The 22,297-nt window shown below is 51.9% G+C and overlaps 1 protein-coding gene across 1 annotated transcript in view; it reads right to left on the minus strand.

Annotated features, from left to right (window-relative positions):
* LOC139243145 (ubiquitin carboxyl-terminal hydrolase 11-like) overlaps positions 1-15,315 on the minus strand; it is a gene marked incomplete at its 3' end in the record, with an annotated part of 35,901 nt that extends 20,586 nt beyond the window's left edge. The window contains exons 1-3 of the mRNA XM_070870709.1: positions 15,230-15,315; positions 3,272-3,381; positions 1,013-1,143 (exon numbers count right to left, since the gene is read on the minus strand). Coding sequence (XP_070726810.1) covers positions 1,013-1,143; positions 3,272-3,381; positions 15,230-15,315 — 327 coding nt within the window. The remainder of the gene's footprint in view (positions 1-1,012; positions 1,144-3,271; positions 3,382-15,229) is intronic.
* Between the last annotated feature and the right edge of the window lie 6,982 nt (positions 15,316-22,297).

Here is a 22,297-nt window from a genome sequence, read left to right on the forward strand (position 1 = left end):
TACCCAGGAGTGAGTTACAGGCTGGATTATAATCGAGGGGTTCGGGGGGTTTATATATAGAATAACAGATACCCGGGAGTGAGTTACAGGCTGGAATCTAATCGAGGGGTTCGGGGGGTTTATATATAGAATAACAGATACCCGGGAGTGAGTTACAGGCTGGAATCTAATCGAGGGGTTCGGGGGGTTTATATATAGAATAACAGATACCCGGGAGTGAGTTACAGGCTGGAATCTAATCGAGGGGTTCGGGGGTTTATATATAGAATAACAGATACCCGGGAGTGAGTTACAGGCTGGATTATAATCGAGGGGTTCGGGGGGTTTATATATAGAATAACAGATACCCAGGAGTGAGTTACAGGCTGGATTATAATCGAGGGGTTCGGGGGGGTTTATATATAGAATAACAGATACCCGGGAGTGAGTTACAGGCTGGAATCTAATCGAGGGGTTCGGGGGGTTTATATATAGAATAACAGATACCCGGGAGTGAGTTACAGGCTGGAATCTAATCGAGGGGTTCGGGGGGTTTATATATAGAATAACAGATACCCGGGAGTGAGTTACAGGCTGGGATCTAATCGAGGGGTTCGGGGGGTTTATATATAGAATAACAGATAGCCGGGAGTGAGTTACAGGCTGGATTATAATCGAGGGGTTCGGGGGTTTATATATAGAATAACAGATACCCGGGAGTGAGTTACAGGCTGGGATCTAATCGAGGGGTTCGGGGGGTTTATATATAGAATAACAGATAGCCGGGAGTGAGTTACAGACTGGAATCTAATCGAGGGGTTCGGGGGTTTATATATAGAATAACAGATACCCGGGAGTGAGTTACAGGCTGGAATCTAATCGAGGGGTTCGGGGGGTTTATATATAGAATAACAGATACCCGGGAGTGAGTTACAGGCTGGATTATAATCGAGGGGTATGTATTTGGAGCGGGTGTTGGGGTGACCCCGGGGATTTGGCCGACCCCGGTTTTGGGGTTTTCCCCCACGCTCACCTTGCGTTCGATTGGCTCCTGCCCCTCGGGCTGGCCGTACCAGCTGACCAGCTTGTCCCAGGCGTCGGATCGCAGCAGTATGTAATCCTCGTTCTCGATCAGGTTCTCCTTCAGCGTATGGGTCTCGCCGGCTGCACGGGTGGGAGGGGGGGGGAAACAAGACAGGAGAGTCAGAGGGAGATCTTCAACCGCACGCCCCGCCCCCTCTCCCCCATCCCGGGGGCCGTCCCCTCTCTCCGCTCCCCCCGGGGACCGCCCACTCTCTCCCCGCCACCCCCCTCCCCTCTCACCGCCCCCACACGGCAAGCTCTCACGGGACACAGACCCACTCCTCTCCCTTTCCTCCTCCAAGACGCTGCTTAAAACCGACCTCTGCAATCCAGCCTCTGATCTCCAGTCCCTAATATCGCCTTGCGAGGCTCGTGTGTCTGACTTACGCTCCTGCGAGGCGCCGTGTGTACGGTTTAAACGGGAGACGCGGGGGGAGCAGACGGCACAGAATGGCTGCACTCGCTCACTCTGCTCCGTACAGGGGAGTCCAATCGCCTCCTCCTCCCCCCCGCCTCCTCCTCCTCCTCCCCACCAGCCCCCTCCCCCAATCCGCAGGGTCCTCCTAACCCCGCCAGGGGAGTTCGGGAGTCAGCACAGCTCCAGCGGCAGCCCCTTCTCCCACCCACCGCCCCGCTGGTAAGGCCCGCAGGCCGGAGCCCTGGGACCAGTGGCAGTCGCCAATTGCCCGGCTCATCGATCGGCCGGACACGTTGCCACTCCAGCTCAGCGAGAGTCTGGCCACGAGCTCACCTGTCCAACGTGAAGCGGGGCGCAGGGAGAGAGGGAGTGAGGGCGAGCGAGGATGGCCCAGGGAGGGAGGGAGGGAGGGAAGGCGAGCGAGGATGGCCCAGGGAGGGAGGGAGGGCGAGCGAGGATGGCCCAGGGAGGGAGGGAGGGAGGGCGAGCGAGGACGGCCCAGGGAGGGAGGGAGGGCGAGCGAGGATGGCCCAGGGAGGGAGGGAGGGCGAGCGAGGATGGCCCAGGGAGGGAGAGAGGGAGTGAGGGCGAGCGAGGATGGCCCAGGGAGGAAGGGAGGGAGGGCGAGCGAGGATGGCCCAGGGAGGGAGGGAGGGAGGGCGAGCGAGGATGGCCCAGGGAGGGAGGGAGGGCGAGCGAGGACGGCCCAGGGAGGGAGGGAGGGAGGGCGAGCGAGGATGGCCCAGGGAGGGAGGGAGGGCGAGCGAGGACGGCCCAGGGAGGGAGGGAGGGAGGGCGAGCGAGGATGGCCCAGGGAGGGAGGGAGGGAGGGAGTGAGGGCGAGCGAGGACGGCCCAGGGAGGGAGGGAGGGCGAGCGAGGATGGCCCAGGGAGGGAGGGAGGAAGGGAGTGAGGGCGAGCGAGGACGGCCCAGGGAGGGAGGGAGGGCGAGCGAGGACGGCCCAGGGAGGGAGGGAGGGCGAGCGAGGACGGCCCAGGGAGGGAGGGAGGGAGGGAGTGAGGGCGAGCGAGGACGGCCCAGGGAGGGAGGGAGGGCGAGCGAGGACGGCCCAGGGAGGGAGGGAGGAAGGGAGTGAGGGCGAGCGAGGACGGCCCAGGGAGGGAGGGAGGGCGAGCGAGGATGGCCCAGGGAGGGAGGTAGGGAGGGAGGGAGGGCGAGCGAGGACGGCCCAGGGAGGGAGGGAGGGCGAGCGAGGATGGCCCAGGGAGGGAGGGAGGGCGAGCGAGGATGGCCCAGGGAGGGAGGGAGGGCGAGCGAGGACGGCCCAGGGAGGGAGGGAGGGCGAGCGAGGATGGCCCAGGGAGGGAGGGAGGGCGAGGGAGGGAGGGCGAGCGAGGATGGCCCAGGGAGGGAGGGAGGGAGGGAGGGAGAGCGAGGACGGCCCAGGGAGGGAGGGAGGGCGAGCGAGGATGGCCCAGGGAGGGAGGTAGGGAGGGAGGGAGGGCGAGCGAGAACGGCCTAGGGAGGGAGGGAGGGCGAGCGAGGATGGCCCAGGGAGGGAGGGAGGGCGAGCGAGGATGGCCCAGGGAGGGAGGGAGGGCGAGCGAGGATGGCCCAGGGAGGGAGGGAGGGCGAGCGAGGACGGCCCAGGGAGGGAGGGAGGGCGAGCGAGGATGGCCCAGGGAGGGAGGGAGGGCGAGCGAGGACGGCCCAGGGAGGGAGGGAGGGCGAGCGAGGATGGCCCAGGGAGGGAGGGAGGGCGAGCGAGGACGGCCCAGGGAGGGAGGGAGGGCGAGCGAGGAAGGCCCAAGGGCAGCGACCCCCCTTACCTTCCAGCAGTTTGGTGTTGTCGATGGGCCCAGGGTGGGTGAAGGCGTTTTGGTCACCACTGTCAACATATTCCTTCCACCGCTCGAACCATCTCTGCTCAATCAGATTCCTGTCAACGGAAATTAGATACAGAGTAAAGCTCCCTCTACACTGTCCCATCAAACACTCCCAGGGCAGGTACAGCACGGGGTTAGATACAGAGTAAAGCTCCCTCTACACTGTCCCATCAAACACTCCCAGGGCAGGGACAGGGGGTTAGATACAGAGTAAAGCTCCCTCTACACTGTCCCATCAAACACTCGCAGGGCAGGTACAGGGGGTTAGATACAGAGTAAAGCTCCCTCTACACTGTCCCATCAAACACTCCCAGGGCAGGTACAGGGGTTAGATACAGAGTAAAGCTCCCTCTACACTGTCCCATCAAACACTCCCAGGGCAGGTACAGGGGGTTAGATACAGAGTAAAGCTCCCTCTACCCTTTTTAAAATTCATTCCTGGGATGTGGGCGTTGCTGGCCAGGCCGGCATTTATTGCCCATCCCTAATTGCCCCTTGAGAAGGTGGTGTTGAGCCCCCTTCTTGAACCGCTGCAGTCCGTGTGGTGAAGGTGCTCCCACAGTGCTGTTAGGGAGGGAGTTCCAGGATTGGGACCCAGCGACGATGAAGGAACGGCCGATATATTTCCAAGTCGAGGGATGGTGTGTGACTGGGAGGGGAACGTGGAGGGGGTGGTGTTCCCATGGACCTGCTGCATTACGGAACCCATGGGGATTGGCCGTGCTCCAGCAGCGCACCCCAGTGGCCACATGCGTCGGCCGGAAATTTGACTGTGGAGGGCGTCACAGCAAGCCCAATCTCGGTATCCCCCGAAGTGCAGACGCACATTGCCAGTGCAGAGTCGGTGGTTCAGGAGCAGGAACACTGGGGGGGTCATCTTCCCCAGCCCCCACCCAAAAAACCCTCGGGCACTGAGGCAAATTATCACTCTGCCTGGACAGTACAGAACCAGAGAGGCAGAGAGAGGGCCATTTCGAAGGGGAGGCTTTCCCCCAACTCCACCACCCTTCCCTCCCCCCCGCCCCTCGGAAAGAGGAAGATCGCATTCACGACTCTCTCGCGTCACCAGCTGCAGGGTAATTTCCCATGGCTCACTCTCCAAAATATTCCCTGTCCCGAAAACAGAAGTGAAACTCAGCAGGCTTATTCTTCTGGTGAATGGCTGCCGTTACCAGAACTCCAAGTTTACAACGTCCCAAAGCGTTTCACAGCAAGTTAACGGCATTTCGAAGGGTGGTCCCCGGTCGTACTGTAGCAAACGAGTCAATTGCGCACAGCAAGCTCCCACAACAGCACTGTGATAATGACCCCCATCATCTGTTTCTTTAGTGATGTTGGTGGAGTGAGAAATAGTGGCCCCAGGGAAAACACTCCCCCCCCGCACCGCCCCTCCGACAGTGCGGCACTCCCTCAGTACTGCCCCTCCGACAGTGCGGCGCTCCCTCAGTACCGCCCCTCCGACAGTACGGAGCTCCCTCAGTACTGCCCCTCCGACAGTGCGGCACTCCCTCAGTACCGCCCCTCCGACAGTGCGGGGCTCCCTCAGTACAGCCCCTCCGACAGTGCGGCACTCCCTCAGTACCGCCCCTCCGACAGTGCGGCACTTCCTCAGTACTGCCCCTCCGACAGTGCGGCACTCCCTCAGTACTGTCCCCTCCGACAGTGTGGCACTCCCTCAGTACTGCCCCTCCGACAGTGCGACGCTCCCCAAGTACTGCCCCTCCGACAGTGCGGCACTCCCTCAGTACTGCCCCTCCGACAGTGTGGCACTCCCTCAGTACTGCCCCTCCGACAGTACGGCGCTCCCTCAGTACTGCCCCTCCGACAGTACGGCGCTCCCTCAGTACTGCCCCTCCGACAGTACGGAGCTCCCTCAGTACCGCCTCTCCGACACTCCCTCAGTACTGCCCCTCCGACAGTACGGAGCTCCCTCAGTACCGCCTCTCCGACACTCCCTCAGTACTGCCCCTCCGACAGTACGGCGCTCCCTCAGTACTGCCCCTCCGACAGTACGGCGCTCCCTCAGTGCGGCGCTCCCTCAGTACTGCCCCACCGACAGTACGGAGCTCCCTCAGTACTGCCCCTCCGACAGTACGGAGCTCCCTCAGTACTGCCCCTCCAACAGTACGGAGCTCCCTCAGTACTGCCCCTCCGACAGTAAGGAGCTCCCTCAGTACTGCCCCTCCGACAGTGTGGCTCTCCCTCAGTACCGCCCCTCCGACAGTGCGGCGCTCCCTCAGTACCGCCCCTCCGACAGTACGGAGCTCCCTCAATACTGCCCCTCCGACAGTACGGAGCTCCCTCAGTACTGCCCCTCCGACAGTGCGGCGCTCCCTCAGTACCGCCCCTCCGACAGTGCGGCACTCCCTCAGTACCGCCCCTCCGACAGTGCGGCACTCCCTCAGTACTGCCCCTCCGACAGTGCGGCTCTCCCTCAGTACCGCCCCTCCGACAGTGCGGCACTCCCTCAGTACTGCCCCTCCGACAGTGCGGCACTCCCTCAGTACCGCCCCTCCGACAGTGCGGCTCTCCCTCAGTACCGCCCCTCCGACAGTGCGGCACTCCCTCAGTACCGCCCCTCCGACAGTGCGGCTCTCCCTCAGTACCGCCCCTCCGACAGTACGGAGCTCCCTCAGTACTGCCCCTCCGACAGTACGGAGCTCCCTCAGTACTGCCCCTCCGACAGTACGGAGCTCCCTCAGTACTGCCCCTCCGACAGTACGGAGCTCCCTCAGTACCGCCCCTCCGACAGTGCGGCACTCCCTCAGTACTGCCCCTCCGACAGTGCGGGGCTCCCTCAGTACTGCCCCTCCGACAGTGCGGGGCTCCCTCAGTACCGCCCCTCCGACAGTACGGAGCTCCCTCAGTACTGCCCCTCCGACAGTGCGGGGCTCCCTCAGTACCGCCCCTCCGACAGTGCGGGGCTCCCTCAGTACCGCCCCTCCGACAGTACGGAGCTCCCTCAGTACTGGCAGTGGGTCTTGAACCCCACGACCCACTGCTCACACCACAAACATTCATCAGAAATAACCGCAGTCGCCAACATTAATCACTCCATCCAAACCCGCTCCACATCCCAAACTCAAATCCCCAACAACTTTTATCGCTTTCCATCTTTTAACTGTGATGAAGGGGTTGCCTTATGAGGAAAGGTTGAGCAGGTTGGGCCTCTACTCATTGGAGTTTAGAAGAATGAGAGGTGATCTTATCGAAACGTATCAGATTCTGAGAGGGGCTGGACAGGGTGGATGCAGAGAGGATGTTTCCCCCTCGTGGGGGAATCTAGAACTAGGGGGCACATAGTCTCAGAATAAGGGGCCGCCCATTTAGGATGGAGATGAGGATGAATTTCTTCTGGTGAATCTGTGGAATTCTCTGCCCCAGAGAGCTGTGGGGGGCTGGGTCACTGAATATATTTAAGGTGGAGATAGACAGATTTTTGAGCGATAAGGGAGTGAAGGGGCGGGCGGGGAAGTGGAGCTGAGCCCAAGATCGGATCAGCCACGATCTGATTGGATGGCGGAGCGGGCTCGAGGGGCCGAATGTCCGAGCCCTTATCCTGAGACTGTGTGACCCCTGGTTCTAGACTCCCCAGCCCCGGGGGGGGGGGAAACACCCTCCCTGCATCTACCCTGTCAATCCCCCTCACAATCCGACACGTTTCAGTGAGATCACCTCCCACTCTTCTAAACTCCAGAGAGTATCGGCCCAGTCTGCTCAATCTCTCCTCATAGGACAATCCTCCCATCCCGGGAATCAGTCTGGTGAACCTTCGCTGCACTCCCTCAATGGCAAGTATATCCTTCCTTAGGTAAGGAGACCAGAACAGTGCACAATACTCCAGGTGTGGTCTCCCCAGGGCCCTGTATAATCGCAGTAAGACGTCTTTACTCTTGTACTCAAATCCTCCTGTAATAAAGGCCAACATCCCATTTGCTTTCTTAACTGCTTGCTGTACCTGCAGGTTAACTTTCAGTGATTGGTGTACAAGGACACCCAGGTCCCTCTGAACACCAACATTTCCCAATCTCTCTCCATTTAAACAATACTCAGCTTAGAAATGTTTTCCGACCAAAGTGGACAACTTCACATTTCCCCACATTATATTCCATTTGCCATGTTCTTGCCCACTCACTGAGCCGTCTATATCCCCTTGAAGCCTCTTTGCATCCTCCTCACAACTTACATTCCCACCGAGCTTTCGGTTTGGTTGGAGTGTACTCATTGGGTAGGAGTGTAGAAACAGAGACAATAGGTGCAGGAGTAGGCCATTCGGCCCTTCGAGCCTGCACCACCATTCAATATGATCATGGCTGATCATTCACCTCAGTACCCCTTTCCTGCTTTCTCTCCATACCCCTTGATCCCTTCAGCCGTAAGGGCCACATCTAACTCCCTCTTGAATATATCCAAGGAACTGGCCTCAACAACTCTCTGCGGCAGGGAATTCCACAGGTTCACCACTCTCTGAGTGAAGAAGTTTCTCCTCATCTCAGTCCGAAATGGCCTACCCCTTATCCTGACTGTGACCCCTGGTTCTGGACTTCCTCAACATAGAAAATAGATACAGGAGTAGGCCATTCAGCCCTTCTAGCCTGCACCGCCATTCAATGAGTTCATGGCTGAACATGCAACTTCAGTACCCCATTCCTGCTTTCTCACCATACCCCTTGATCCCCCTAGTAGTAAGGACTACATCTAACTCCTTTTTGAATATATTTAGTGAATTGGCCTCAACAACTTTCTGTGGTAGAGAATTCCACAGGTTCACCACTCTCTGGGTGAAGAAATTCCTCCTCATCTCGGTCCTAAATGGCTTACCCCTTATCCTTAGACTGTGACCCCTGGTTCTGGACTTCCCCAACATTGGGAACATTCTTCCTGCATCTAACCTGTCTAACCCCGTCAGAATTTTAAACGTTTCTATGAGGTCCCCTCTCATTCTTCTGAACTCCAGTGAATACAAGCCCAGTTGATCCAGTCTTTCTTGATAGGTCAGTCCCGCCATCCCGGGAATCAGTCTGGTGAACCTTCGCTGCACTCCCTCAATAGCAAGAATGTCCTTCCTCAGGTTAGGAGACCAAAACTGTACACAATATTCCAGGTGTGGCCTCACCAAGGCCCTGTACAACTGTAGCAACACCTCCCTACCCCTGTACTCAAATCCCCTCGCTATGAAGGCCAACATGCCATTTGCTTTCTTAACCGCCTGCTGTACCTGCATGCCAACCTTCAATGACTGATGTACCATGACACCCAGGTCTCGTTGCACCTCCCCTTTTCCTAATCTGTCACCATTCAGATAATAGTCTGTCTCTCTGTTTTTACCACCAAAGTGGATAACCTCACATTTATCCACATTATACTTCATCTGCCATGCATTTGCCAACTCACCTAACCTATCCAAGTCACTCTGCAGTCTCATAGCATCCTCCTCGCAGCTCACACTGCCACCCAACTTAGTGTCATCCGCAAATTTGGAGATACTACATTTAATCCCCTCGTCTAAATCATTAATGTACAGTGTAAACAGCTGGGGCCCCAGCACAGAACTTTGTGGTACCCCACTAGTCACTGCCTGCCATTCTGAAAAGTCCCCATTTACTCCTACTCTTTGCTTCCTGTCTGACAACCAGTTCTCAATCCACGTCAGCACACTACCCCCAATCCAATGTGCTTTAACTTTGCACATTAATCTCTTGTGTGGGACCTTGTCGAAAGCCTTCTGAAAGTCCAAATATACCACATCGACTGGTTCTCCCTTGTCCACTCTACTGGAAACATCCTCAAAAAATTCCAGAAGATTTGTCAAGCATGATTTCCCTTTCACAAATCCATGCTGACTTGGACCTATCATATCACCTCTTTCCAAATGCGCTGCTATGATATCCTTAATAATTGATCCCATCATTTTACCCACTACCGATGTCAGGCTGACCGGTCTATAATTCCCTGTTATCTCTCTCCCTCCTTTTTTAAAAAGTGGGGTTACATTGGCTACCCTCCACTCCATAGGAACTGATCCAGAGTCAATGGAATGTTGGAAAATGACTGTCAATGCATCCGCTATTTCCAAGGCCACCTCCTTAAGTACTCTGGGATGCAGTCCATCAGGCCCTGGGGATTTATCGGCCTTCAATCCCATCAATTTCCCCAACACAATTTCCCGACTAATAAGGATTTCCCTCAGTTCCTCCTCCTTACTAGACCCTCCGACCCCTTTTATATCCGGAAGGTTGTTTGTGTCCTCCTCAGTGAATACCGAACCAAAGTACTTGTTCAATTGGTCCGCCATTTCTTTGTTCCCTGTTATGACTTCCCCTGATTCTGACTGCAGGGGACCTACGTTTGTCTTTACTAACCTTTTTCTCTTTACATATCTATAGAAACTTTTGCAATCAGTCTTAATGTTCCCTGCAAGCTTCTTCTCGTACTCCATTTTCCCTGCCCTAATCAAACCCTTTGTCCTCCTCTGCTGAGTTCTAAATTTCTCCCAGTCCCCGGGTTCGCTGCTATTTCTGGCCAATGTGTATGCCATTTCCTTGGCTTCAATACTATCCCTGATTTCCCTTGATAGCCACGGTTGAGCCACCTTCCCTTTTTTATTTTTACGCCAGACAGGAATGTACAATTGTTGTAGTTCATCCATGCGGTCTCTAAATGTCTGCCATTGCCCATCCACATCGGGAACATTCTTCCTGCATCTAACCTGTCCAATCCTGTCAGAATTTTATATGTTTCTATGAGATCCCCTCTCATTCTTCTAAACGCCAGTGAATATAAGCCCAGTCGATCCAGTCTTTGTTCAAATGTCAGTCCTGCCATCCCGGGAATCAGTCTGGTGAACCTTCGCTGCACTCCCTCAATAGCAAGAATGTCCTTCCTCAGATTAGGAGACCAAAACGGAACACAATATTCCAGGTGTGGCCTCACCAAGGCCCTGTACAACTGCAGTAAGACCTCCCTGCTCCTATACTCAAATCCCCTCGCTATGAAGGCCAACATACCATTTGCCTTCTTCACCACCTGCTGCACCTGCATGCCAACTTTCAATGACTGATGTACCATGACACCCAGGTCTCGTTGCACCTCCCCTTTTCCTAATCTGTCACCATTCAGATAATATTCTGCCTTTGTGTTTTTGCCACCAAAGTGGATAACCTCACATTTATCCACATTATACTGCATCTGCCATGCATTTGCCCACTCACCTAACCTGTCCAAGTCACCCTGCAGCCTCTTAGCATCCTCCTCACAGCTCACACTGCCACCCAGTTTAGTGTCATCTGCAAACTTGGAGATATTACACTCAATTCCTTCATCCAAATCATTAATGTATATTGTAAATAGCTGGGGTCCCAGCACTGAGCCCTGCGGCACTCCACTAGTCACTGCCTGCCATTCTGAAAAGGACCCGTTTATCCCGACTCTCTGCTTCCTGTCTGCCAACCAGTCCTCTATCCACGTCAGTACATTACCCCCAATACCATGTGATTTAATTTTGCACACCAATCTCTTGTGTGGGACCTTGTCAAAAGCCTTTTGAAAGTCCAAATACACCACATCCACTGGTTCTCCCTTGTCCACTCTACTAGTTACATCCTCAAAAAATTCCAGAAGATTTGTCAAGCATGATTTCTCTTTCATAAATCCATGCTGACTTGGACCGATCCTGTCACTGCTTTCCAAATGCGCTGCTATTTCATCTTTAATAATTGATTCCAACATTTTCCCCACTACTGATGTCAGGCTGACCGGTCTATAATTACCCGTTTTCTCTCTCCCTCCCTTTTTAAAAAGTGGGGTTACATTAGTTACTCTCCAGTCCATAGGAACTGATCCAGAGTCGATAGACTGTTGGAAAATGATCACCAATGCATCCACTATTTCTAGGACCACTTCCTTAAGTACTCTGGGATGCAGACGATCAGGCCCCGGGGATTTATCGGCCTTCAATCCCATCAATTTCCCTAACACAATTTCCTGCCTAATAAGGATATCATTCAGTTCTTCCTTCTCACTAGACCCTCGGTCCCCTAGTATTTTCGGAAGGTTATTTGTGTCTTCCTTCGTGAAGACAGAACCAAAGTATTTGTTCAATTAGTCTGCCATTTCTTTGTTCCCCATTATAAATTCACCTGAATCTGACTGCAAGGGACCTACGTTTGTCTTCACTAATCCTTTTCTCTTCACATATCTATAGAAGCTTTTGCAGTCAGTTTTTATGTTCCCGGCAAGCTTCCTCTCACACTCTATTTCCCCCTCCTAATTAAACCCTTTGTCCTCCTCTGCTGAATTCTACATTTCCCCCAGTCCTCAGGTTTCCTGCTTTTTCTGGCCAATTTATATCCCTCTTCCTTGGATTTAACACTATCCTTAATTTCCCTTGTTAGCCATGGTTGAGCCACCTTCCCCGTTTTATTTTTACTCCGGACAGGGATGTACAATTGTTGAAGTTCACCCATGTGATCTTTAAATGTTTGCCATTGCCTATCCACCGTCAACCCTTTAAGTATCATTTGCCAGTCTATTCTAGCCAATTCACGTCTCATACCATCGAAGTTACCTTTCCTTAAGTTCAGGACCCTAGTCTCTGAATTAACTGGGTCACTCTCCACCTTAATAAAGAATTCTACCATATTATGGTCACTCTTCCCCAAGGGGCCTCGCACAACAAGATTGCTAATTAGTCCTTTCTCATTACACATCACCCAGTCTAGGATGGCCAGCCCTCTGGTTGGTTCCTCGACATATTGGTCTAGAAAACCATCCCGAATATACTCCAGGAACTCCTCCTCCACCGTATTGCTACCAGTTTGGTTAGCCCAATCTATATGTAGATTAAAGTCGCCCATGATAACTGCTGTACCTTTATTGCACGCGTCCCTAATTTCTTGTTTGATGCTGTCCCCAACCTCACTACTGCTGTACCCCAGCATCGAAGCATTGACCAGGCTCAATCAGCTCTGATGGGCGGGCCACACAGTCCAAGCTCTGTCGCGGCAGGTGAGACCCAGGAGGGCAGATAAAACGCTTCGAGGACACCCTCAAAGCCTCCCTTCAAAGATGTAAATCCCCACCGACACCTGGGGAATCCCCGGCCCAAAGACCAGCTCAAAGTGGAGGAGTGACCGGGAAGGCGCCGAACACCTCGAGACTCTTCGCCGGGAGCAGGCGGAAACCAAACGCAAAAAGCGGAAGGAGAGCACGGCAAACCCAGGCCCCCCACCCATCCGTCCCTCGGACCACCGTCTGCCCCAGACACCGCCTGTGACAGAGAACACAGACCCCAAATCGAGACACTGAAATCTTAAAGTTTGACCCAAAACCCCAAATTTGGACCCTCAAATTGTGACCAAGCCCCAAATCTTATCCCTAAAAGTCTTGACCCTAAAACTCCTAATCTTAAACCTCGACCCCAAATATTGACCATTAAACCTCAAATCTTTACCCTAAAACACAAATCTAAACCCTAAAACCTCAGATTTTGACCCTACACCCAAAAGTCAGACCCCAGGAGCCCAAATACTGACGTTAAAACCCCAAATTCCAATCTCAGGGCCCCAAACCTTGACCCTAAATCCTATATATTGACCCTAAACAGCCAACTCTTGACCCTAAATCCCAAATATTAACCCGAAACCCCCCAGATCGTGACCCTAAATTTTAAACCTTGACCCTAAACCCTATATATTGACCCTAAACACTCAAACTTGGACCCTAAATCCCAAATATTGACCCTAAACCCCAAACCTTCACCCTAAATCCCATATATTGACCGTAAACTTCCAAACCTTGACCCTAAACCCTATATATTGACCCTAAACCTTGGCCCTAAACCCTATATATTGACCCTAAGCCCCCAAATGGGCTAAGGTTTGGCGAATGGGCTAAGGTTTGGCAAATGGAATACAATGTCGGAAAGTGTGAGGTCATCCACCTTGGGGAAAAAAAACAGTAAAAGGGAATATTATTTGAATGGGGAGAAATTACAACATGCTGCGGTGCAGAGGGACCTGGGGGTCCTTGTGCATGAATCCCAAAAAGTTAGTTTGCAGGTGCAGCAGGTAATCAGGAAGGCGAATGGAATGTTGGCCTTCATTGCGAGAGGGATGGAGTACAAAAGCAGGGAGGTCCTGCTGCAACTGTACAGGGTATTGGTGAGGCCGCACCTGGAGTACTGCGTGCAGTTTTGGTCACCTTACTTAAGGAAGGATATACTGGCTTTGGAGGGGGTACAGAGACGATTCACTAGGCTGATTCCGGAGATGAGGGGGTTACCTTATGATGATAGATTGAGTAGACTGGGTCTTTACTCGTTGGAGTTCAGAAGGATGAGGGGTGATCTTATAGAAACATTTAAAATAATGAAAGGGATAGACAAGATAGAGGCAGAGAGGTTGTTTCCACTGGTCGGGGAGACTAGAACTAGGGGGCACAGCCTCAAAATACGGGGGAGCCAATTTAAAACCGAGTTGAGAAGGAATTTCTTCTCCCAGAGGGTTGTGAATCTGTGGAATTCTCTGCCCAAGGAAGCAGTTGAGGCTAGCTCATTGAATGTATTCAAGTCACAGATAGATAGATTTTTAACCAATAAGGGAATTAAGGGTTACGGGGAGCGGGCGGGTAAGTGGAGCTGAGTCCACGGCCAGATCAGCCATGATCTTGTTGAATGGTGGAGCAGGCTCGAGGGGCTAGATGGCCTACTCCTGTTCCTAATTCTTATGTTCTTATTATGTTCAAACACCCCTAAACCCTATATATTGACCCTAAACCTTGACACTAAACACGAAATATTGACCTGAACCATCAAACATTGATGCTAAATCCCAGATTTTGACCCTAAACCCCCAAACCTTGACCTTAAATCCTAAATATTGACCCTAAACCCCAAAACCTTGACCCTAAATTCTAAATATTGACCCTAAACCCCCAAACCTTGACCCTAAATCCTAAATATTGACCCTAAACCCCCAAACCTTGACCTTAAATCCTAAATATTGACCCTAAACCCTCAAACCTTGACCTTAAATCCTAAATATTGACCCTAAACCCCCAAACCTTGACCCTAAATCCTAAATATTGACCCTAAACCTTGACCCTAAATCCTAAATATTGACCCTAAACCCCCAAACCTTGACCCTAAATCCTAAATATTGACCCTAAACCTTGACCCTAAATCCTAAATATTGACCTAAACCCCCAAACCTTGACCTTAAATCCTAAATATTGACCCTAAACCCTCAAACCTTGACCCTAAATCCTAAATATTGACCCTAAACCCCCAAACCTTGACACTAAATCCTAAATATTGACCCTAAACCCCCAAACCTTGACACTAAATCCTAAATATTGACCCTAAACACCCAAACCTTGACCCTAAATCCTAAATATTGACCCTAAACCCCCAAACCTTGACCTTAAATCCTAAATATTGACCCTAAACCCTCAAACCTTGACCCTAAATCCTAAATATTGACCCTAAACCCCCAAACCTTGACCTTAAATCCTAAATATTGACCCTAAACCCCCAAACCTTGACCCTAAATCCTAAATATTGACCCTAAACCCCCAAACCTTGACCCTAAATCCTAAATATTGACCCTAAACCCCCAAACCTTGACCCTAAATCCTAAATATTGACCCTAAACCCCCAAACCTTGACCCTAAATCCTAAATATTGACCCTAAACCCCCAAACCTTGACCCTAAATCCTAAATATTGACCCTAAACCCCCAAACCTTGACCCTAAATCCTAAATATTGACCCTAAACCCCCAAACCTTGACCCTAAATCCTAAATATTGACCCTAAACCCTTTATATTGGCCCCAAAGCTTGACCCTAAAGCCCAGGTATTGCCCCCTGACCCCTGCCCCCGGACCCCTGACCCCCGGCCTCACCACGCCTCCCCCTCGGCCGGCCGGCCGCCCCGCGCCGCCTCCACCTCCCGCCGCTGCCGCTCGGGGCCCGGCGCCTCGTCCGCCATCGCCCCGGCCGCCGGAACCGGAAACCGCGCCGCGCCGCCCGCCCCTCAGCTTGCGGGGCAAAGGCCGCCGGAAGTCGGTCCGTCCCCCCTTCACCCTCCCCCGTCCCTGCGGGGCAAAGGCCGCCGGAAGTCGGTCCGTCCCCCCTTCACCCTCCCCCGTCCCTGCGGGGCAAAGGCCGCCGGAAGTCGGTCCGTCCCCCCTTCACCCTCCCCCGTCCCTGCGGGGCAAAGGCCGCCGGAAGTCCCCGCCCACTAATACCCTCCGCTCGGAACACCCCGGGCACCAATTAAAGTTCCGGCCCTATCTAAAACACCCAAATCTTCGACCCATACCCTAAATATTGACCCCATACCCCAAATATTGACCCCATACCCCAAATATTGACCCCATACCCCAAATATTGACCCTAAATCTCAAATATTGACCCTAAATTCCAAATATTGACCCCATACCCCAAATGTTGACCATAAATCCCAAATATTGACCCCATACCCCAAATATTGACCCCATACCCCAAATATTGACCCTAAATCTCAAATATTGACCCTAAATTCCAAATATTGACCCCATACCCCAAATGTTGACCATAAATCCAAACTATTGACCCCATACCCCAAATATTGACCCTAAATCCCAAATATTGACCCTAAATCCCCAATATAGCCCCCATACCCCAAATATTGACCCTAAATCCCAAATATAGCCCCCATACCTCAAATATTGACCCTAAATCCAAAATATTGACCCTAAATCCCAAATATAGCCCCCATACCCCAAATATTGACCCTAAATCCCAAATATTGGCCCTAAATCCCAAATATAGCCCCCATACCTCAAATATTGACCCTAAATCCCAAATATTGACCCTAAATCCCAAATATAGCCCCCATACCCCAAATATTGACACTAAATCCCAAATATTGACCCTAAATACCAAATATAGCCCCCATACCCCAAATATTGACACTAAATCCCAAATATTGACCCTAAATACCAAATATAGCCCCCATACCCCAAATATTGACCCTAACTCCCAAATATTGACCCCATACCCCAAATATTGACCCTAAATCTCAAATATTGACCCCATACCCCAAATATTGACCCTAAATCCTAAATATTGTTCTTAAATCCCAAATCTTGACCCTAAATCCCAAATATTGACCCCCATACCCCAAATATTGACCCCATACCCCAAATATTGACCCTGAATCCCAAATATTGTTCCTAAATCCCAAATCTTGACCCTAAATCCCAAATATTGACCCCATACCCCAAATATTGACCCCATACCCCAAATATTGACCCTAAATCCCAAATATTGTTCCTAAATCCAAAATCTTGACCCTAAATCCCAAATATTGACCCCATACCCCAAATATTGACCCCATACCCCAAATATTGACCCTAAATCCCAAATATTGTTCTTAAATCCCAAATATTGACCCTAAATCCCCAATATAGCCCCCATACCCCAAATATTGATCCTAAATCCCAAATATAGCCCCCATACCTCCAATATTGACCCTAAATCCCAAATATTGTTCCTAAATCCCAAATATTGACCTGAAATCCCAAATATAGCCCCTATACCCCAAATATTGACACGAAATCCCAAATATTGACCCCATACCCCAAATATTGTTCCTAAATCCCAAATATTGACCCTAAATCCCAAATATTGACCCCATACCCCAAATATTGACCCTAAATCCCAAATATTGTTTCTAAATCCCAAATCTTGACCCTAAATCCCAAATATTGACCCCATACCCCAAATATTGACCCCATTCCCCAAATATTGACCCTAAATCCCAAATATTGACCCTAAATCCCAAATATTGACCCCATACCCCAAATATTGACCATAAATCCCAAATATTGACCCTAATTCCCAAAAATTGTTCCTAAATCCCAAATATTGACCTTAAATCCCAAATATAGCCCCCATACCCCAAATATTGACCCTAAATCCCAAATATTGACCCCATACCCCAAATATTGTTCCTAAATCCCAAATATTGATCCTAAATCCCAAATATTGACCCCATACCCCAAATATTGTTCCTAAATCCCAAATATTGACCCTAAATCCAAAATATTGACCCCATTTCCCAAATATTGACCCTAAATCCCAAATATTGTCCCTAAATCCCAAATATTGACCTTATACCCCAAATATTGACCCTAAATCCCAAATATTGACCTTATACCCCAAATATTGACCCTAAATCCCATGTGTTGTGTATCTGTAAAGCATGCACTCCCATGTTCCGCCACCAGGGAGCTCATCCCCTGAAGTCCCAAGGGATCCCAGCATCCCTTGCGAGCACTGTATATAAGCCGGCCCCTAAGGCCTGTTCCTCACTCTGGAGTGTCTTATTAAAGACTGAGGTCACTGTTACTTTAACCTCCCTGTGTGCAGCCTCATCTGTGTTATGAACACAATAACTGGCGACGAGTATACGAATCCAATGCAAAGATGCAGCAAACTGTGGGCATCCTGGAGAAGTTCTCGGAGGGTGAGGACTGGGAAGCCTATGTCGAACGGCTAGACCAGTACTTTGTAGCCAACGAGCTGGACGGAGAAGGAAGCGCTGCAAAAAGGAGAGCGGTCCTCCTCACGGTCTGCGGGGCACCGGCCTACAGCCTCATGAAGAATCTTCTGGCTCCGGTGAAACCCACAGATAAGTCGTATGAGGAACTGTGTGCACTGGTTCGGGAGCATCTTAACCCGAGGGAGAGCGTGCTGATGGCGAGGTATCGGTTCTACACGTGCCAGCGATCTGAAGGTCAGGAAGTGGTGAGCTATGTCGCCGAGCTAAGGCGACTTGCAGGACAATGTGAGTTTGATGGCTACCTGGAGCAAATGCTCAGAGACTTTTTTGTACTGGGCATTGGCCACGAGACCATCCAACGAAAACTTTTGACTGTAGAGACACCGACCCTCAGTAAGGCCATTGCGATAGCACAGGCGTTTATGTCCCCAGTGATAACACCAAACAAATCTCTCAGCACACACGTGCGAGCAATGTTCATAAATTAACTGGAACCGTGTTTGCGAGCAGAAATGTACAGGGCAGAACCCACGAGTCTGCAACAGCCAGCAGGCCTCAGGTGACCCAGATGACTCAGAGTCCCCAACAAAGGATGAATGCAAGGCAATTCACAACTTGTTGGCATTGTGGAGGCTTCCATTCAGCCTATTCATGCCGCTTCAAAGGGTATGTTTGCAAGAGCTGTGGAACAATGGGGCACCTCCAACGAGCTTGCAGACGAGCTACAAGCTCTGCAAAACCTGCTAACCACCACGTGGAAGAGGAAGATCGGTCCATGGTGGATCAAAGCAATTTCGAGCCTCAGAGAGAGGAGGCAGATGCTGAAGTACACGGGGTGCACACATTTTCGACGAAATGTCCACCTATAATGCTAAACGTAAAATTGAATGGCTTACCCGTAGCCATGGAACTGGACACTGGCGCTAGCCAATCCATCATGAGTAAAATGATGTTTGAGAGACTGTGGTGCAACAAGGCACTCAGACCAGCCCTGAGCCCCATCCACACGAAACTGAGAACGTACACCAAAGAGCTTATCACTGTCCTGGGCAGCGCCATGGTCAAGGTCACCTACGAGGGCATGGTGCATGAACTGCCACTCTGGATTGTCCCGGGCGATGGCCCCACACTGCTTGGAAGGAGCTGGCTGGGCAAAATCCGCTGGAACTGGGATACCATCCGAGTGCTATCACATGTCGATGAGGCCTCATGTACCCAGGTTCTTAATAAATTTCCTTCCCTTTTTGAGCCAGGCATTGGAAACTTTTCCGGGGCGAAGGTGCGGATCCACTTGGTCCCAGAGGCACGACCCATTCACCACAAGGCGCGAGCGGTACCTCACATGATGAGGGAGAGAGTGGAAATCGAGCTGGACAGGCTGCAACGCGAGGGCATCATCTCCCCAGTGGAATTCAGCGAGTGGGCCAGCCCGATTGTTCCAGTACTCAAAAGTGATGGCGCGGTCAGGATTTGCGGCGATTATAAAGTAACTGTGAATCGTTTCTCGCTACTGGACCAATACCCGCTACCTAAGGCAGACGACCTATTTGCGACGCTGGCAGGAGGCAAGACGTTCACCAAGCTCGACCTGACTTCGGCCTACATGACGCAGGAGCTGGAGGAGTCTTCGAAGGGCCTCACCTGCATCAACACGCACAAGGGACTGTTCATCTACAACAGATGTCCGTTTGGAATTTGGTCGGCTGCAGCGATCTTCCAGAGAAACATGGAGAGCCTACTCAAGTCGGTACCATGCACGGTGGTCTTTCAGGACGACATATTGGTCACGGGTCGGGACACCGCCGAGCACCTACAAAACCTGGAGGAGGTCCTCCAGCGACTGGATCACGTAGGGCTGCGGCTGAAGAGGTCGAAATGCGTCTTCATGGCAACAGAAGTGGAGTTTTTGGGGAGAAAGATCGCGGCGGATGGCATTCGGCCCACAGATGCCAAGACAGAGGCTATCAGGAACACGCCCAGGCCACAGAACGTCACGGAGCTGCAGTCGTTCCTGGGAATCCTCAACTATTTTGGTAACTTCCTACCGGGGTTAAGCACCCTCTTAGAGCCCTACATGTGTTATTGTGTAAAGGTGAGAACTGGGTATGGGGGAAAAAAACAAGTAATTGCTTTTGAGAAAGCCAGGAACATTTTATGCTCCAACAAGCTGCTTGTATTGTATAACCCGTGTAAAAGACTTGTGCTAGCATGTGACGCGTCGTCGTACGGAGTCGGGTGTGTATTACAACAAGCTAACGTTGCGGGGAAGTTGTAACCTGTTGCCTGTGCCTCCAGGAGCTTGTCTAAGGCCGAGAGGGCCTGCAGCATGATTGAGAAAGAGGTATTAGCGTGTGTGTTCGGGGTAAAGCAAATGCATCAGTACCTGTTTGGCCTCAAATTTGAGCTGGAAACCGATCACAAGCCCCTCACATCCCTGTTCACTGAAAACAAGGGGATAAATACTAATGCCTCAGCCCGCATACAAAGGTGGGCACTCACACTATCAGCGTATAACTATACCATCCGCCACAGGCCAGGCACCGAGAACTGTGCGGATGCTCTCAGTCGGCTACCATTGCCCACCACGGGGGTGGAAATGGCGCAGCCCACAGACTTGTTGATGGTCATGGAAGCGCTTGAAAATGATAAATCACCTGTCACGGCCCGCCAGATTAGGACTTGGACCAGCCAAGATCCTCTGTTGTCCCTAATAACAAACTGTGTACTGCATGGGAGCTGGGCCAGCATCCCCGTTAAAATGCAAGAGCTAATCAAGCCGTTCCAGCGGCGAAAGGACGAGCTGTCCATTCAGGCAGACTGCCTGTTGTGGGGTAACCGCATAGTGCTACCCAAAAAGGGCAGGGAGACGTTCATCTCGGATCTCCACAGCACACACCCGGGTATAGTAATGATGAAAGCGATAGCCAGATCCCACGTGTGGTGGCCTGGTATCGATTCTGACTTTGAGTCCTGTGTACGGCAATGCAGCGTGTGTGCTCAGTTGAGCAACGCGCCCAGAGAGGCACCACTAAGTTTGTGGTCCTGGCCCTCCAGACCATGGTCGAGGATCCATGTTGACTATGTGGGCCCGTTTCTCGGTAAAATGTTCCTGGTGGTGGTGGATCCTTTTTCAAAATGGATTGAATGTGAAATAATGTCGGGAAGCACCGCCACCACCACCATTGAAAGCCTGAGGGCCATGTTTGCCACCCACGGCCTGCCGGACATACTGGTCAGTGACAACGGGCCATGTTTCACCAGTGCCGAATTTAAAGAATTCATGACCCGCAATGGGATCAAAGATGTCACCTCGGCCCCGTTTAAACCAGCCTCCAATGGGCAGGCAGAGCAGGCAGTACAAACAATCAAACAGAGCCTTAAACAAGTCACAGAAGGCTCACTCCAAACCCGCCTGTCCCGAGTACTGCTCAGCTACCGCACGAGACCCCACTCGCTCACAGGGGTGCCCCCGGCTGAGCTACTCATGAAAAGGACACTTAAAGCCAGACTCTCGCTGGTTCACCCCAACCTGCATGATCAGGTAGAGAGCAGGCGGCAGCAACAAAATGTAAACGATGGTCGCGCCACTGTGTCACGGGAAATTGATCTGAATGACCCTGTGTATGTGCTAAACTATGGACATGGTCCCAAGTGGATCGCGGGCACGGTGATAGCTAAAGAAGGGAGTAGGGTGTTTGTAGTCAAACTAGACAATGGACAAATTTGCAGAAAGCACCTGGACCAAACGAGGCTGCGGTTCACAGACTGCCCTGAACAACCCACAGCAGACACCACCTTTTTCGAGCCCACAACACACACCCAAAGGATCAACGACACCACCCCGGACCAGGAAATCGAACCCATCACGCCCAACAAGGCCAGGCTCACCCAGCAGCCCTGCAGGGCCAACAACACGCCAGCCCAGCGAGGGCACAGCCAACACACCAGAACAGACATTTGTACCGAGGCGGTCCACCAGGGAAAGAAAGGCTCCCGACCGTCTCACCTTGTAAATAGTTTTCACTTTGGCTTTGGGGGGGGAGTGATGTTGTGTATCTGTAAAGCATGCACTCCCATGTTCCGCCACCAGGGAGCACATCCCCTGAAGTCCCAAGGGATCCCAGCATCCCTTGGGGAGCACTGTATATAAGCCGGCCCCCAAGGCCTGTCCCTCACTCTGGAGTGTCTTATTAAAGACTGAGGTCACTGTTACTTTACCCTCCCTGTGTGCAGTCTCACCTGTGTTAGGAACACAATACCATATATTGATCCTATAATCCCAAATATTGACCCTATAGCCCAAATTTCCAGGATTCTGTGCTTTTATTTCAGATTCCAGCATCCGCAGTATTTTGAGTTTGTATTACTCGAAAGATGCTCATTTCTACACCACCTGCCGAGAGAGAGAGAGGAGATTGCAGGT

The sequence above is a fragment of the Pristiophorus japonicus genome, unplaced genomic scaffold (genome assembly GCF_044704955.1).
Source record: "Pristiophorus japonicus isolate sPriJap1 unplaced genomic scaffold, sPriJap1.hap1 HAP1_SCAFFOLD_1629, whole genome shotgun sequence".
NCBI classification, from domain to species: domain Eukaryota; kingdom Metazoa; phylum Chordata; class Chondrichthyes; family Pristiophoridae; genus Pristiophorus; species Pristiophorus japonicus.